At 44.5% G+C, this 14,509-nt stretch overlaps 1 protein-coding gene and 1 non-coding gene across 2 annotated transcripts in view; both read left to right on the plus strand.

The window, feature by feature from the left end:
- Positions 1-3,806: 3,806 nt before the first annotated feature.
- Positions 3,807-3,938, plus strand: LOC117712195 (small nucleolar RNA SNORA17). Its single transcript, XR_004607260.1, has one exon. It is a non-coding gene; the product is annotated as a small nucleolar RNA SNORA17 (small nucleolar RNA).
- A 3,207-nt stretch (positions 3,939-7,145) lies between these two features.
- The window catches only part of LOC117711176 (NACHT, LRR and PYD domains-containing protein 1a-like), a 55,650-nt gene continuing 48,286 nt past the window's right edge, over positions 7,146-14,509 (plus strand). The window contains exons 1-3 of the mRNA XM_076936403.1: positions 7,146-7,280; positions 9,319-9,628; positions 13,452-13,553. Of these exons, the coding sequence (XP_076792518.1) occupies positions 9,478-9,628; positions 13,452-13,553 (253 nt within the window). The 5' untranslated portion in view covers positions 7,146-7,280; positions 9,319-9,477. The remainder of the gene's footprint in view (positions 7,281-9,318; positions 9,629-13,451; positions 13,554-14,509) is intronic.

The raw sequence follows: 14,509 nt of genomic DNA on the forward strand, positions 1-14,509 counted from the left end.
GGTCACTTGTTCTTTGACAAAGGAAACAAAACCATACAGTGGGAAAAAAAGACAGCATTTTCAACAAATAGTGCTGGTTCAACTAGAGGTCAGCATGTAGACGAATGCAAATTGATCCATACTTTTCTCCTTATACAAAGCTCAAGTCCAAGTGGATCAAAGACCTGCACATAAAACCAGATACACTGAAATTAATAGTAAAGAAAATGGAGAAAAGCCTCAAACACATAGGCACAGGAGCATAGTTCCTGAACAGAACAACAATGGCTTATGCTCTAAGAACAAAAATTGACAAATGGAATCTCATAAAACTGCAAAGCTTCTGTAAAGCAGAGGACACTGTCAATAGGACAAAACGTCAACCAACAGATTGGGAAAAGATCTTTAGCAATCCTACATCTGATAGAGGGCTAATATCTAATGTATACAAAGAACTGAAGAAATTAGACTCTAGACAATCAAATAACCTGATTTAAAAATGCAGTACAGAGCTAAACAAAGAATTCTCAACCGAGGAATCTTGAATAGCTGAAAAGCATCTAAAGAACTGTTTGACATGCTAAGTTATCCAGAAAATGCAAATCAAAACAACCCTGAGATTCCACCTCACACCAGTCAGAATGGTTAAGATAAAAAACTCAGGGGATAGCAGATGCTGGTGAGGATGTGGAGAAAAAGGAACACTCCTCCACTGTTGGTGGGATTGCAAGCTTGTACAACCCCTCTGTATATCAGTCTGGCAGTTCCTCAGAAAGTTGGACATAGCATTACCTGAGGACACAGCTATACCTCTCCTAGGCATATACCCAGAAGAATCTCCAACATATAACAAAAACACATGCTCTACTATGTTCATAGCCACCTTATTTATAATAGCCAAAAGCTGGAAAGAAGAACCCAGATATCCTTCAACAGAGAAATGGATACAGAAAATGTGGTAATTTACACAATGGAGTATTACCCAGCTATTAAAAACAATGAATTCATGAAATTCTTAGGCAAATGGATGGAACTAGAAAATATCATCCTGAGTGAGGTAACTCAATCACAAAAAAACCCACACATGGTATGTAATTACTAATAAATGGATGTTAGCTCAAAACTTGCAATACTCAAGATACAACTCACAGACCACATGAAGCTCACGAAGAAGGAAGACCAAAGTGTGGGTGCTTCAGTCCTTCTTAGAAGGAATAACAAAATACTCATGGGAGCAAATATGAAGACAAAATGTGAGACAGAAACTGAAGGAGGGGCCATCTGGAGACTGCTCTACCTGGGTATCCATCCCATATGCAGTCACCAAATGCAGATGCTGATGGGGATGCCAGGAAGTGAATGCTGACAAGAGCCTTATATAGCTGTCTCCTTAGAGGTCTGCCAGAGCCCGACATACAGAGGCAGATGCTCACAGCTAACCATTAAACTGAGCATGGGGTTCCCATTGGAGAAGTTAAAGACTGAAGGGGCTGAAGGAGTTTGCAGCCCCATGGGAAGAGCAACAATATCAGCCAAGCAAAGGTCCCAGGCTCCAAACCACCAGCTTGGGAGCACCTAGGGAGGGCCCCATGGCTCCAGATGTATATGTAGGGAATGTTGGCCTTGTTGGGCATAGATGGGAGAAAAAGTCCTTGGTCCAGTGAAGGCTGGATGCCCCAGTGTGTGGGATTTCGAGGGCTGGGAGGTGGGAGAGTGTGGGTGAAGGCACATCCTCATAGAAGCAGGAGAAAGGGGGATGGTATAGGGCATTTCTGGGGGGGGATAGGGAAAGGGGACATCATCATGTAAATAAAATATCCAATAAAAAATTAGTTAAATAAGAAAAAAAGAAAGGGGTTCCTACAAATGTCTGTGGTCTTCCATTGTTCCATGAGTAATCTCTAATAAATTCATTTCTATTCCTTAAGATAAGCTTAATGAGTCATTTTTTGTGCTGTAGAAAGGTCAGAAGTTAGGGGAAGATGCTACTTTTACATCTCATGAGAAAAGTCACACAACAGTTGATCAACAAATATTTGAGCACGTGAAAATGAGAGTACAAACTACATACAGATACAGACTAAATATAAATATGTATATTATGAAGTCTTACTTAAAACAGATTATCAGATTATTTAAACTCAAGATCTTTAATATTATTTCTTAAAATTAAACAAATTAGGGGCTGAAGGAGTTTGCAGCCCCATGGGAAGAGCAACAATATCAGCCATTATATTAATTAATATAATTATAATTAATGTAACTACATTATAATATATAATATATAATAATATAATATTATATATAATATATATATATATATATATATATATATATATATATAGCTTAAAACATTCTATTGAATAAGAATCTTGTGGGTGAACATGTTTTAGATAATAAAATAAAGAGTTCATTATGAAGTAAAATGACCAGCACTCATGAGTGCTCATTCAATAAATGAGTAAACACTCATTGGCCAGAAAAGTATTCAATCTCCAAGAGAAACCTTGTTACCAAGTGGTGCTGCAGAAACTGAACGGGTGGAAGACTGACCTCTCACCCTGCAGAGCACTCAGCTCCAAATGCACCAAGGACATTAACACGGACCTGAACCTGGAACTGCCTGAGGGAAGGAAGAGAACACTTCGTGGAGCAGCACAGGGGATGTCTTTCTGAAGAGGACTCTAGTCATCAGGGAAATGAGGCAAACTGACAAATAGGACCATATGAAATTAAAAGGCTGTAGTCTGGGGCTCATGGTTGGAGTTCATGACCATCATGGGTAGGAGCATGGCAGCAGACAGGCAAGCATGGTGCTGGGACTGTAGCTGAGAGCTCACATCCTGAACCACAAGCACGAGGCAGAGACAGAGACATTAGGAACTGTGCAGTCTTTTAAATTCTCAAAACTTGCCCCAGTGATGCACACCTGCAATGAGGACACTCTTCCTAATCCTTTCCAAACAGTTGCACCAACTATGAACAAACATTCATATATATGAGCTTATGGAGGCCATTCTTACTCAAACCACCACAGTGTCTCAGAACAGCCAGATGGCTAGTCATAATACACTACATAAATGCTGCCAAGAGTATAGGGAAAGATGATTTTTTTTTATTGGTTGTTTCCAGGAGTTGTGTTGGTCTGAAAAATTAAAATATATTGCATGAGAAAAAATTTAATAAAGTAACATTAAGAATAGAAAACAAAACAAGAGCTGGGCAGTGGTGGCGCACACCTTTAATCCCAGCACTTGGGAGGCAAAGGCAGGCGGATTTCTGAGTTCAAGGCCAGCCTTGTTTACAGAGTGAGTTCCAGGACAGGTAGAGCTACACAGAGAAACCCTGTCTTGAAAAACAAAAACCAAACCAAAAAAAAAAAAAAAAAAGTAAAAGAAAAAACCCCAAAAGAACAAAACTCTCATGTCTCTTATAAGATGGCTCAGCCAGTCATTCACTGGTATATAACAATTTTGAGTGAGACAAAATCTTCATCTTAGAGGGAAACTTCTTTGCAACACAGGATGTGTCTTCATTTGCTTTCTGTTGCTGAGATAAACACCAGGACTGCACACAGGCTGCTTGGGAAGGAACATGTTCACTTCATTGTACAGCTTACTGTCTTTCCTGAGGAGACAGAGCAGGAACCAAAGGCTGCACACTGCAGCAGAGGCCATGGAGGAGTCCTTCTCACTGGCTTTCTCTCCAGTGCTTGCTCAGCCTGCTTTCTCACAGGACCAGGGACCACCTGCTCAGGAATGGCACCACCCACACTGGACATTGCTATTCTGTATCAATCATGTTGTCCCAGGAAGATTCACACAACACCTGCCCCTAGAAGTGTTATAGTTATGGCAGCTGTGTCACTTGTGCATCAGTAGGTAGCAGAGTTGAAAGAGCCTATATCTAGGCTCAGTGTAGTGACCTATGGACATCTGAATGATTAGTGGACTAACACTCCCTGAACAAAGCAAGCCCAAGACAACCACAAGTCCTGTGGACTCCCAAGGTCAGGAGGTAGCCCAGGTGGGGAGCTTGACCAGGTGGGGAGCTAGCCCTAGACAACCATCAGTTTGATACCATAGGGCCTGGACAGGAAACTAGCCTGAGATGAACACCAGTCTGCACTGTGCAGACCTAGAGTGCTATTTGGAGCAGACCATGCCTGAGATAATCTCTATACAGAGCCATAAAGCATAGGGAGGGCATCACCCTCCTGAGACAATCCAATACCACCCCAGACACTCAAATCCCTCATGCCACTAAGACAAGCAAGTATGTGGTGGAGAAATGTAAGAGAAAGAGAAACAGAAGGATGTAGGCACATGGAAGAGAGGAAAAACTGGATTCAAGTGTACTAACAGACAGCATGATGTGAGTGGCCAGTGATGCTACTTGGGACCATGGTGGGGTTGTGTCCCGTGCTGCCTCTGGGGGGCACATCTGGATTGATTGTCCTTCAGTAGCAGGGATCAATTACCACCAAACGCCAGGCAGAAATCCCTGATCTTGTCCCTGACCAGAGATATATTGATGTCTGAGGATTGTGAAGAGCTGGTCCTACCCTTCCCCTGGGCATCATGGGAGAACAGGTCCTGGGGCCATCAGAGCCAGAGAGCTGAATCTGCCCCTATGCATTTGGAGTACTGGGGAGAGTATGGAAAAAATGGCCTTGCTACTGTCTCCTCTGTGGAGACAGAGTGGCGTGGATGAGGGAAAGATTCTCCCCTCCCCCTCACACTCTTCTCTCACCATCTGAAGCAGACAGAAAACCTGTTCCTGGGTTTATGATGGAGAATTGGCCATGCTCCAACACCTGGGAGAAGGGCCAGCACCTGGCCTTGGAGCATGATACAGCTGCCAGTCATATTGGGAGTGCAGGTAAACTGGCCCTGATGGTGTGAGGTGGCCAAGAAATTGCCTTATATCAGCTTGAGAAAAGGAGAGATTCACTTCGCTACCCTTACCCTCATAACCAGCAAGAAAGCTGGCATTGGGGTCATGAAAGCAGGAGAGCTGGTCCTTACCCTCATCTTCTGCAGCACTTAAGAGAATGTACCTGGCCTGCACAGCACAGTAGAGCTAGCCCTGGATGTGGTGGTTGCAGAAAGTCCATCCTATCAGGGCTTGTGTCTCCAGGGTCTGGAGAGTAGGAGAACTGGCCCTGTCCCTTGCCTGCTCCAAAATGTGGGGGAGCAGGCCCTGCACTCCACCTGAGGAGCAGGGTAGAGCTGGATCTGTTTGCCAGGGTTAAGTTGAGTTTCCCCCCAAAGATGTGAGAGCAGAAAAGATAGCTCAGCCCTTCCACAACTGCAGAACTCAGGAGAGTGGGCCGTGCAGGACAGCAGGATGGAGCTGGCCCTTATGTCATGAGCTTGAATAAACCAGCCCTGAGGGTAAGAAAGTGGGATTGGGTTACATGACGTGAAATTCTCCACCAAGAAAATCTAAAATATAATAATAATAACCAGATAATATAATATTATTATTGTATTTATTATTATAAATAATAAATTATATTATTAATTTATTATTAATTAATTATATTATTAATTAATTTATTATTAACTATATTATTAATTAAATAAATAATATTATTTATAATAATAAATATAATAATATTTATTATTATATAATAATATATAATCGATAAACCAGGCACCTGCAACAAGCCTGATGCCCTATTTCAATCACAAGGTTCCACGTGGTGGAAAGAGAACTGAGTTCTGAATGTTGTCTTATAATTTATATGTGTCTTATAATTTATATAATTTATATATGTGCACAACTGCATGAGCATACACATAAACACATATATGCACATGTACAACACAGATACACTCACATAAACACACATAAATAAATAAATGTTAATATTCAAAAATAACCATACCTCTGTAAACATCTCTTGTGCTGATACTGTGGGTCAGACACTAACTTGGACATAGGAGCCTTAACAATAACCACAAAGGACCAAGTGCTGTGGCCAAGTGCTTCCATTCTCTTTGTAGGTGGACATGATGGAAAGGAAACCAGTTTGTGGTGTTAGGTAGTAACAAGAATCAGCAGGAGAAGAAAGCAGGGTAACGCTGGAAGGGCAGTGGTACTTCAGATAGTAGACAACAAGCTTCAGAGATGAGGGAGGTCATCCCATGACAATGGCGAAGCCAGTATAAAGATCCAGAAGTGAACACGTTCCTGATGTGTTCAAGGAATAGGAAGGTAGAGCAGCAAACCCATGGCAGAGAAAGTAAGAAGTTTGAAGTAGAATTTATTACCAGAAATTGGGCAGAGCAGGAACGAGGAGATCATGTAGAGCTCTGTGAAAAACTGGAAGGAACCTGTTTGTCACTTAGAGCAAGACAGGGAAGATTGAAAGATATAAGTGAAGAACATATTTAAATTAATTCACTATTAGATGTGTGACTCTGGGAAACTAGCTGGACCAGTATGCTCCTTGGCCACAATGAGGAGTCAGGTAACAGAAGTGTTTATAAGATGGCTAGAGAGAGGGCTCAGTGGATATGCACTTGCTATGCAAACTTGAGACATGTGCTCTGATCCCCAGCATCCTCACAAATGCCTGCTGGGCATGGTTACAGGATTGTAATCCCAGGTTTCAGAAAGGAAAAACTGGAAGCATTCCGGGTTAGGTGGCTAGGTGGACTAGCCATATCCATAAGGTTTCAGGTCACACACTTGTACGTGCATGTGAGTCCACTTGCATATGAACATGCACACACACACCACACACCTACAGAGAAAGAATATGGTGTTAATAAGAATCAAAACCCGAATGTGACATTTACGAGACTTCAGGAGTCAAAGAAAAAAAAATTGACAGGGTTTTCAGCCTAAGATGCATTTACTGAAATGAACAGCCTGTGACTGGGCAGGCTACAGGGAAGGAGAGAAGCCCAGAGATCCAGAGCACAAATCTGGGGGGATCCAGGAGCTATTGCTGAGCGGGGTACCTGTTGGCAAACCTGGTGTTCCAACATTTAATGGAGGAGGGAACTGAACTCAGACATGAGTCCTGTGGTCAGGCAGGACTTCTGCAAACCCGGAAGAAGCTCTCAGCCTGACTCCTCCAGCCCAGGCATCTGCAGAGACTTAACAGGAAACAAGCTGAATCATGTTCAACTTCCACTCCCAGTGTTTACAGGAAGTACATCTGCAGCTCTCTGACACCTGTCTCCCTGAAAATGGGACAAAGTCTCTTTCACTTTCCAAGAACAGTTTCCTAGCTGAGGAGACTTATTCAAGGACACACACTCCAGTGGGCCCCATGGAAGAGTAGGGTAAGTAGTGGGACCCAGATTCCACCAAGCTACTTAGTTGTGGGAGGATAAGGGCTGGCCTCACTCCACTATGGAGTATGTAGGAGACATAGGGACTTTGTCCTGAAAACCAGGGCCCAGGGCCCCAGCCTCTGCTTGGAGTCTGCAGACCAGCTCTGATGGATGACAGACCACTGCATTCACCTGTCTGGTTCATGTGCCTGCTCCTGTCATAGCCTATCCTGCACCTCCTGTCTGCCCTGAATCTGCAGGACTATGTGTTCTGAATGATGAGGTATTCAGAGGGAGGACCAGGGATGTGATATATATTAAACATAATATATGCTATTTGCAGGGGTTGTGTGGGAGAGCCAAGGTCCCCAGAGAGGTAAGTTAGGCAAAGTTAGTGAAGAAAACAGGATACCTCAGCACAGTTGCTGTATAACTGATAACCACAGTCCTCCAACTTGGCTCCTGTCCTTGATCTCTCCATTTCTCCTTATCCTCATACATCATTTTTACCCTGTCCTTTAAATGTTATACAAGAGTTCCTCCTGAATGGTATCACTGCCATTACTCCAATGGCTGCCCTGGTGCCGGGGTTGGGTGGGGGGAGGAGCTGATGCAGGAAGTTCAGCTGCATTCATCTCACACTGTGCCAGGCAGATGCTGTGGGCCTCACGCCGGGGGGGGGGGGGGGGGGGGGGGGGGGGGGGGGGGCTGGGGGCGCAAACTCAGTCTGGGGTTTCAGGAGGCAGGAAGGGCTCTTGAGTGTGAATCCCAGGGCTGGGAGGAAGCCTGGACCGATTGGTCTCAATTCTGGGGGGGCCCAGATGCCACTGGGATGGCTGGCAGAACAGAGATGGGTGGCACGCAAGTGCAGCACTGTGAGAAATGGCCTGACAGAAAGGAGGGGAGAATGGAAGGCCCTGGTGGCGCCCCAACAGAAGTGCTTGCTTGTTATATTCACTTGGCTGATTGTTTGAAGAGGGCTTCTATGGGAAAACACAAAAGCAGGCCCCAAAGACACGAGGAAGTCCGTGGGTTTCCAAAATCTTTATTGACATGGCAGATGGTAGATGGTCTGGATGCGAACCCCCCACACCCCTAAGCCAGAGTAGACTTGACTTAAATAGGGAAGGAGAGGGAGGAGTGACTGGGAACAGAATACTTAATTAGTTATGCCCTCTGGCCTTTAGGTAACTCATTAATATGAAAGTCTGTAGTCATACCCTCTACCTGTGCTCTTTGGGAGAGACTGCATCACCCTATGTGACTGCAAGGCACAGATCAAATGGAGGTCTTAGATCATGTGTCAGGACCCTGGGTTCTGGGGGCATGGCCGAACACCTGCCATTTCCCCATTGGGATCAGGGTTCGAGGCCTGTGCCACACACCAGAAACCAAGCCAACCCTTCACGGCCCCACACCCTGGCTAGGGGCTACTGAATTCCCTATCCTCCAACTCATTAAACATTTCACAGCCTCCTGTCTAATACCTGTTTTGAAGGTTTCTCCAGAAGTAAATGACAGCAATCACATGACTGATCCAGGAGAGTAGATCAAGTTCAAAATCTCTTTGCAGCACATGAAATCCACCACCAACATATAAACCCTTTGACCCCTAGGCACAGGATGGAGCTTCACCTTAATCATTCTCCTCCCACAGGATCCAATCAGTGAGAGAACACCTCCCCCATTCCTTTCATCTGTCCTTAGGGTGAAACAAATAACCTTAATAACCTAAAAAAAAGAAGCTTAGACAAGCTAAAAAGAAAAACCCAACTCAACCTAACTCAAGCACACCTGTCTTCAGGAAAGCCAACACAGCAGCTAGGACATCTGCTGGCATCAATCAGCTGGGAAACAAGAATGAACATGTCCACTATTAAATACATTTGTCCCAGAGATCCCTTTTCTGCTCCAAGAAGCCCAAGCCCCTGCACCCAGACACACAGTACTCACTCCCCAGGAGAGACTTTTGTCTTCCAATTGTTCTGATCAAAGGCCCATCTGACACTGTCGGGGTTCGTCTGCTTTTTTTTTTTTTTATTACCAGGTCTCCTCTATCAGTTGTGATCAAACATCCTTTCCCAGAGCAAAAGTGTCAGGCAGAGACAAGAAGCCACTGATCTCCAGCTTGCAACAACAGAAGAGAGTCTTGAAGCAATAAGAGCACAAACTGCTCAGAGAAGCTATATCTGAGGGCTCTGTCACCATGGAAGAATCTCAATCCATGCAGAAAAGTAACACAAAGGTGGGTCAGTATGAAGGTCAAGAGAACATGGACCTCACCTTCAAAACAAAGACAGATACAAAGGTGGGGCTGATGAAGCACAGAGTCCAGCCAGAGAGGGACTCTAAGATAGGTAAGTACACCATGAACCAAACCCATCACTCTGTGACCCCTTCATCACCACTGAGCCCTCCTGCCAAGGATTCTATGGGCAGGCTAGGCTCACGTCAAAAGAGTTCACAGGCTCCAGGTCAGGCTGGAAGAGGAAGGCTTTCAGAAACCCCTAACTGAAGTCTAGAGAGCACTCTGTTCTGCAGAAGGGCATGTTCAGGTTCCCATGTGGTACTTAAAGGCCCCTAGAAGGAGCATCCTGAGGCTGAGGTGGGGAGAGTTAGGTCTGCAATGGTCGCTGAGAGGTTGGCATAGGGGTCAAGCCAGCTCTTGAGAAGAACAATAAGCGACACCAATGTTACAAGTCTAGACTTTAAAGCTCCAACCCTACTCATTGTGTCCATCTGGGAAAGGGGAAGATGAACAGTTGTCATCTTAGGCTGTATCAGTTGAGTGATAATCCATGTCAAATATTAAACAGTCTAACACTTAATAATTGCTCAATTATTCTAAGTACAAGCCCACGCAACGGTTGCTTTTATTATAGTGCACAACCCTGTGGGACAGAAAGAAGCTCAGAGCCGCACATGGGGGAGCTGAGTCTCAGAAAGAAATAGAGATTCACACAGAGGACCAGAGTAGACCCTGGAGCTGTGTGTGAACTTCTAGGTCCCAGAGGAGGGTTTCCCAGTGGCACCTGTGAATGCCTCATTGTCCCCCATGTGACCATGGAGAAGGGTATGAGGGTAAGCATGAAGGACGCCAGCAGTTCTCCCTGCCTCCTACCCCTGCCTCTCTGACCAACACACAACCACTGTCTCCTTCCCATAGGACATTCTTCCTCATTATTCAGACCCACAAAAGAATGAATGAAAGAAAAAGAGAGAGAAAGAGAGAGAGAAGGAAAGAAAGGAAGAAAGAAACTTCTTCCACATGCAGTTCACTAACCTACACAGCTCCTCAAAACTACCAAGTTCAGACCATGAGTCTGGGAGACATTTTCATATCTTAAAGGAGAGATTAATTGAAATCTAACAAGTCTGGATGCAGAAGCAAAGGTTAATTAGCCTGAGAGCTGTAGATGGAAGATTGAGTCACATAGATGTGGTTCTTCCCATGTGAGCCTTCCCCTGTATGGAGAATTGGGACAAGGAACTCAAATGCAAGGCCAGAGCAGCGTGGTGGTGAGCTAAGAGTCACAGGCTAGAAATGATCCTCTGGACTCTGCAGTACTGAAGTTGCATTTACAGGTGGGGAAACTGGAACCCATGTGGGATAGCAATGATCCTGGCCTAACTGGCACCCAGAGCTCAGCTCAGAATCTGAGTGGGCACTGAAGATCCTTGGTATCAGGAAGGTCCTGAATCTCCAAGGTTTTATCTATTGAGACTGACCTGAGAAAAGGGTATGCTCCTGCCTCAGCTTCAGCCTGTTTCTTCTACTGAATTCCCTTAATGAGTTTGCACTTGCACAAACAATGCCCTTTACTTGAGGATCAAAGCCATCTCTTTCCAGTGCACAAGGTCTAGAGAGAGGTTAACTTGTTCAAGCTCACAGCACATAAACACATACATGAGACTGGAATCTAGAACAATCAGTGCTTAAGGAATGACTTTCTCCTCCTCCATTTGCTGCTGCTCTGTAAAAGTCCTGCCTATAACACACAACCCTTATCTTTCTTTCAAAGTCCATTCTTCCCAACCCACCTTGAGCTGGAGGAACCTCAGTTGGCAGCCAGCCTGAGCTACACAGTGAGATCTATTAAAGTAGTAGTATTGGCTTATAACATTATTGTGACAGAAGCAGTTTATTCAGGAAAGGCTCACAGATCGAGAATGGTCCATCAGAGCACAAAGGTCAGAGAATTAATGATTAACATATCTGGTTACAAGTTTTTAGTTGGGAAACAGAGACAGATGAATGCTGCTGTTGAGATCAATTGTCCTTTTCATTCAGTTCAGGACTCGAGCACTAGGAGGGTGACACCTACAAATAGGGTGGACCTACGTCAGTTAATGTAGCCTATCCCTCACAAACCTTCCCAGGGACATTTGTGCTGGGTGCTTCTAGATCCTGTGACAGTGACAATGCTAGCTCTTACCCAGTCTCACAGGATCAATGGAAGAGCTAATAATGTAAGTGTCAGAAGCCCTGTGGATGTGCTTCCTCCCTGTTCTTTCTCACTGGGAGAGCCTATGCACTTCTTCACCAAGCTTTTCCAGCCCCAACTCATCAGGCCATGAGTTTCCAGGCTGACTTACCTAATCTTCCAACATCAGAGGGGGTGACTGAGGACTAGAAACCTCATTCCAACCCCTCACCAGCAAACAAGAAGGGACAAGTTGACCTCAGACTGAAAGTTTAAACTCACTGCCTAACTGATTTGAGCTACTTAAGGTGACACAAAGACAGGAGCAAAATGCACAGCAAGAGTCCAAGAACTGGAGAGCCCTAGACAGCACCATAGAAATCCTGCCCCTGGAGTCTCACTGTTGGGTCTCACAATTGCTCCCAGGAGGGCCTTAGAAGTAAGGCTGTTGTCTTCAATCATGAGAACACAGCTTGCCTTTCAGATCAGGGAACTGGCAAACAGGAGAATCCACTTCCACAGGATTCCTCAGCACTCATGTGGCTAAGGGGTTACCAGAAGTTTCCAGAGTACACCACTCATGCCAGGCCCCATGCCAGGGCTTCACTTACATCACACTCACCATAAAATCACACAGTCAGCCTTGAGAGAGAGACCACTATTGTCCCACCTTGGGGACAAGAGGAGCAAGACTCAGAGAGGTAAAGGCTCTCAGTTGAAGAACTGTAGTTTTGCCTTCGCTGTCATGAGCCACAAACATTTTTGTAAAAACACATTTATTAATTAATTAGGCTAATTCTTGTTTTACTTTTGATTTATTCTTCTCTCTTACAACACATTCTGGCCACAGCCTCCTCAGACTCCATTCCTAATTCCATCCTAAACCTCCACATCTCCCTCTCAATCCACTCCTCCTCCATTTCCCCTCAGAGAGGAATACAATTCCCAGGAATATCAAGTAAACACAGCATAACAAGATGAACTGAAACTAGGCAAAACCTTCATATCGAGGTTGACCAAGGCAACCCAGTAGAAAGAACAGGGTTCAAAGAGCAGACAACAGAAAGAGACACTGCCTTGCCCACTGTTAAAAGTCCCAGTCAAATACCATACTAAACAACCACAGCATGTATGCAGAGGACCACACACATACCCATGCAGGCTCCATAACTTCCACTTCCATCTTTGGGAGCCCCTACAAGCCCTGCTTAGTTGTGGTCCATGGGCCGTTCTAATGTTCTCCTTAACCCCTCTAGCTCCTACCATCTTTTCTCTTTCAAGGGGTTCCCCAAGCTCCACCTAGAAATTCTGCACCTGCAGTCTCCCTACTGGGCCATGACATTGCTCCCAGGAGGCCCTTGGAGTTAAGGGCAGTGTCTTTGTCCTTATGATTGCCTGTGGGTCTCTGCATCTTCTCCCATCAGCTTCAGGAAGAAAACTCTCTGATGGTGATGGAGCTAGGCACCAATCTTGCTCTGCCCCCAGCCTTGAACAGGCTGGAAAGACTAAGTTATCCACCTTGGCTGCAGGTACAACTTCATGCAGGAAGTAAGAAGAAAATACTGCCTGCTGAGATCTTGAGACATAATCAGCTGAAACAAAGGATAGGTTCTCCAACCCATTTCCAGCTGAAACAAAGAATGGGTTCAGTGGGACTTTCCCTTTAAATAGAAGAGCTGAATATTAAGGTTTGAGCCTTGATCAGAAAACTTTGTCTTGGCTTCATGCTTCTCTGTGTCCCTTTTTTCATTTCCAGCCTCCCTTTCAGGTGAACCCAGTTCGTTGTTCATGGCCACAGGTGTCTCCACATGGCACCATTTTGGTCCACAGGAAATAGAAGATGATTATCTCAGACTTGGTAAGCAACAAACAGCATTGATGCTAGGGCTAGTTATGTTTTGGAGGTTGTCTTTGCAGGAAGTGTGTTTAAGGGGGATACAATCTAGGCTGAATAGGTGTTGACCTGATGCCAATTTTACCTAGGGGGTGACAGTGAAACATGGGACAGGAGAACTCTAAATAGGCATTCATTCACAGCCTAAGAGCTGTCTCACGTGAGAGGAGCTGGGTTAGGAGGCATTGGGGAAATTAAGAAAGCAGGGAGCTGCCACTACACCTACTAAAGAAAGAGATGAAGAGTTAGACCTTGAATATGAGGGATAGAGAAAGAGTTTCAGAAAAGCAGTTGTCCTCTCTCCAGGCTGCATCAGCAAAAGAGAAGGAAAAGGCTATTTCAGAGTTCTCCTAGGAACTGGAGAAAATCACAAGACATCCTGTTTTCTCTCTGCCTCCTACTGGAGAAATCCTTAGTTCTGCTTTCTGTCCTGGCTTGCCAATCAATCTATCCACCTGTGTCAACTGCCTGGTTTTTTTTTTTTTTTGTTGTTTGAGTGATTGTTCTTTGTTTCATGTTCAAAAGAAAAACAAATGGTTAAAACTCTGCTAGCTATCCACTCCTTGGTTTAGTTTAACTTGTTTAAACTAAAGGGCAGTCTTAATGTGCACAGTAGAAGCTGATAAGTTACCCTACACCTGTAGCTAGGAGTCAAGCTGAGCTGAAGAAGCCTTAACAGGAACTGATTGTCTGCATAAGTTGTCCTTAAAGGGGCCAGCAGCTTTTTGGCTTCTATGATAAGGAAGCTGTTAGTTGTTTTTCCTAGAAAAATCTCTGTCAAAGTGTTTATTTGGTTCAACAAGTGACAAGGTGCTTTTCTCTTAAAATTACAGCTAGAAAAAGTAAGAAAATTTTGTTTGGATAAAATACATAAGATGTGCATCTACTTTATTTCTGTTTCTGACTGGTTTTAGAAGTAT

The sequence above is a fragment of the Arvicanthis niloticus genome, chromosome 6, assembly GCF_011762505.2.
Source record: "Arvicanthis niloticus isolate mArvNil1 chromosome 6, mArvNil1.pat.X, whole genome shotgun sequence".
Lineage (NCBI taxonomy): Eukaryota > Metazoa > Chordata > Mammalia > Rodentia > Muridae > Arvicanthis > Arvicanthis niloticus.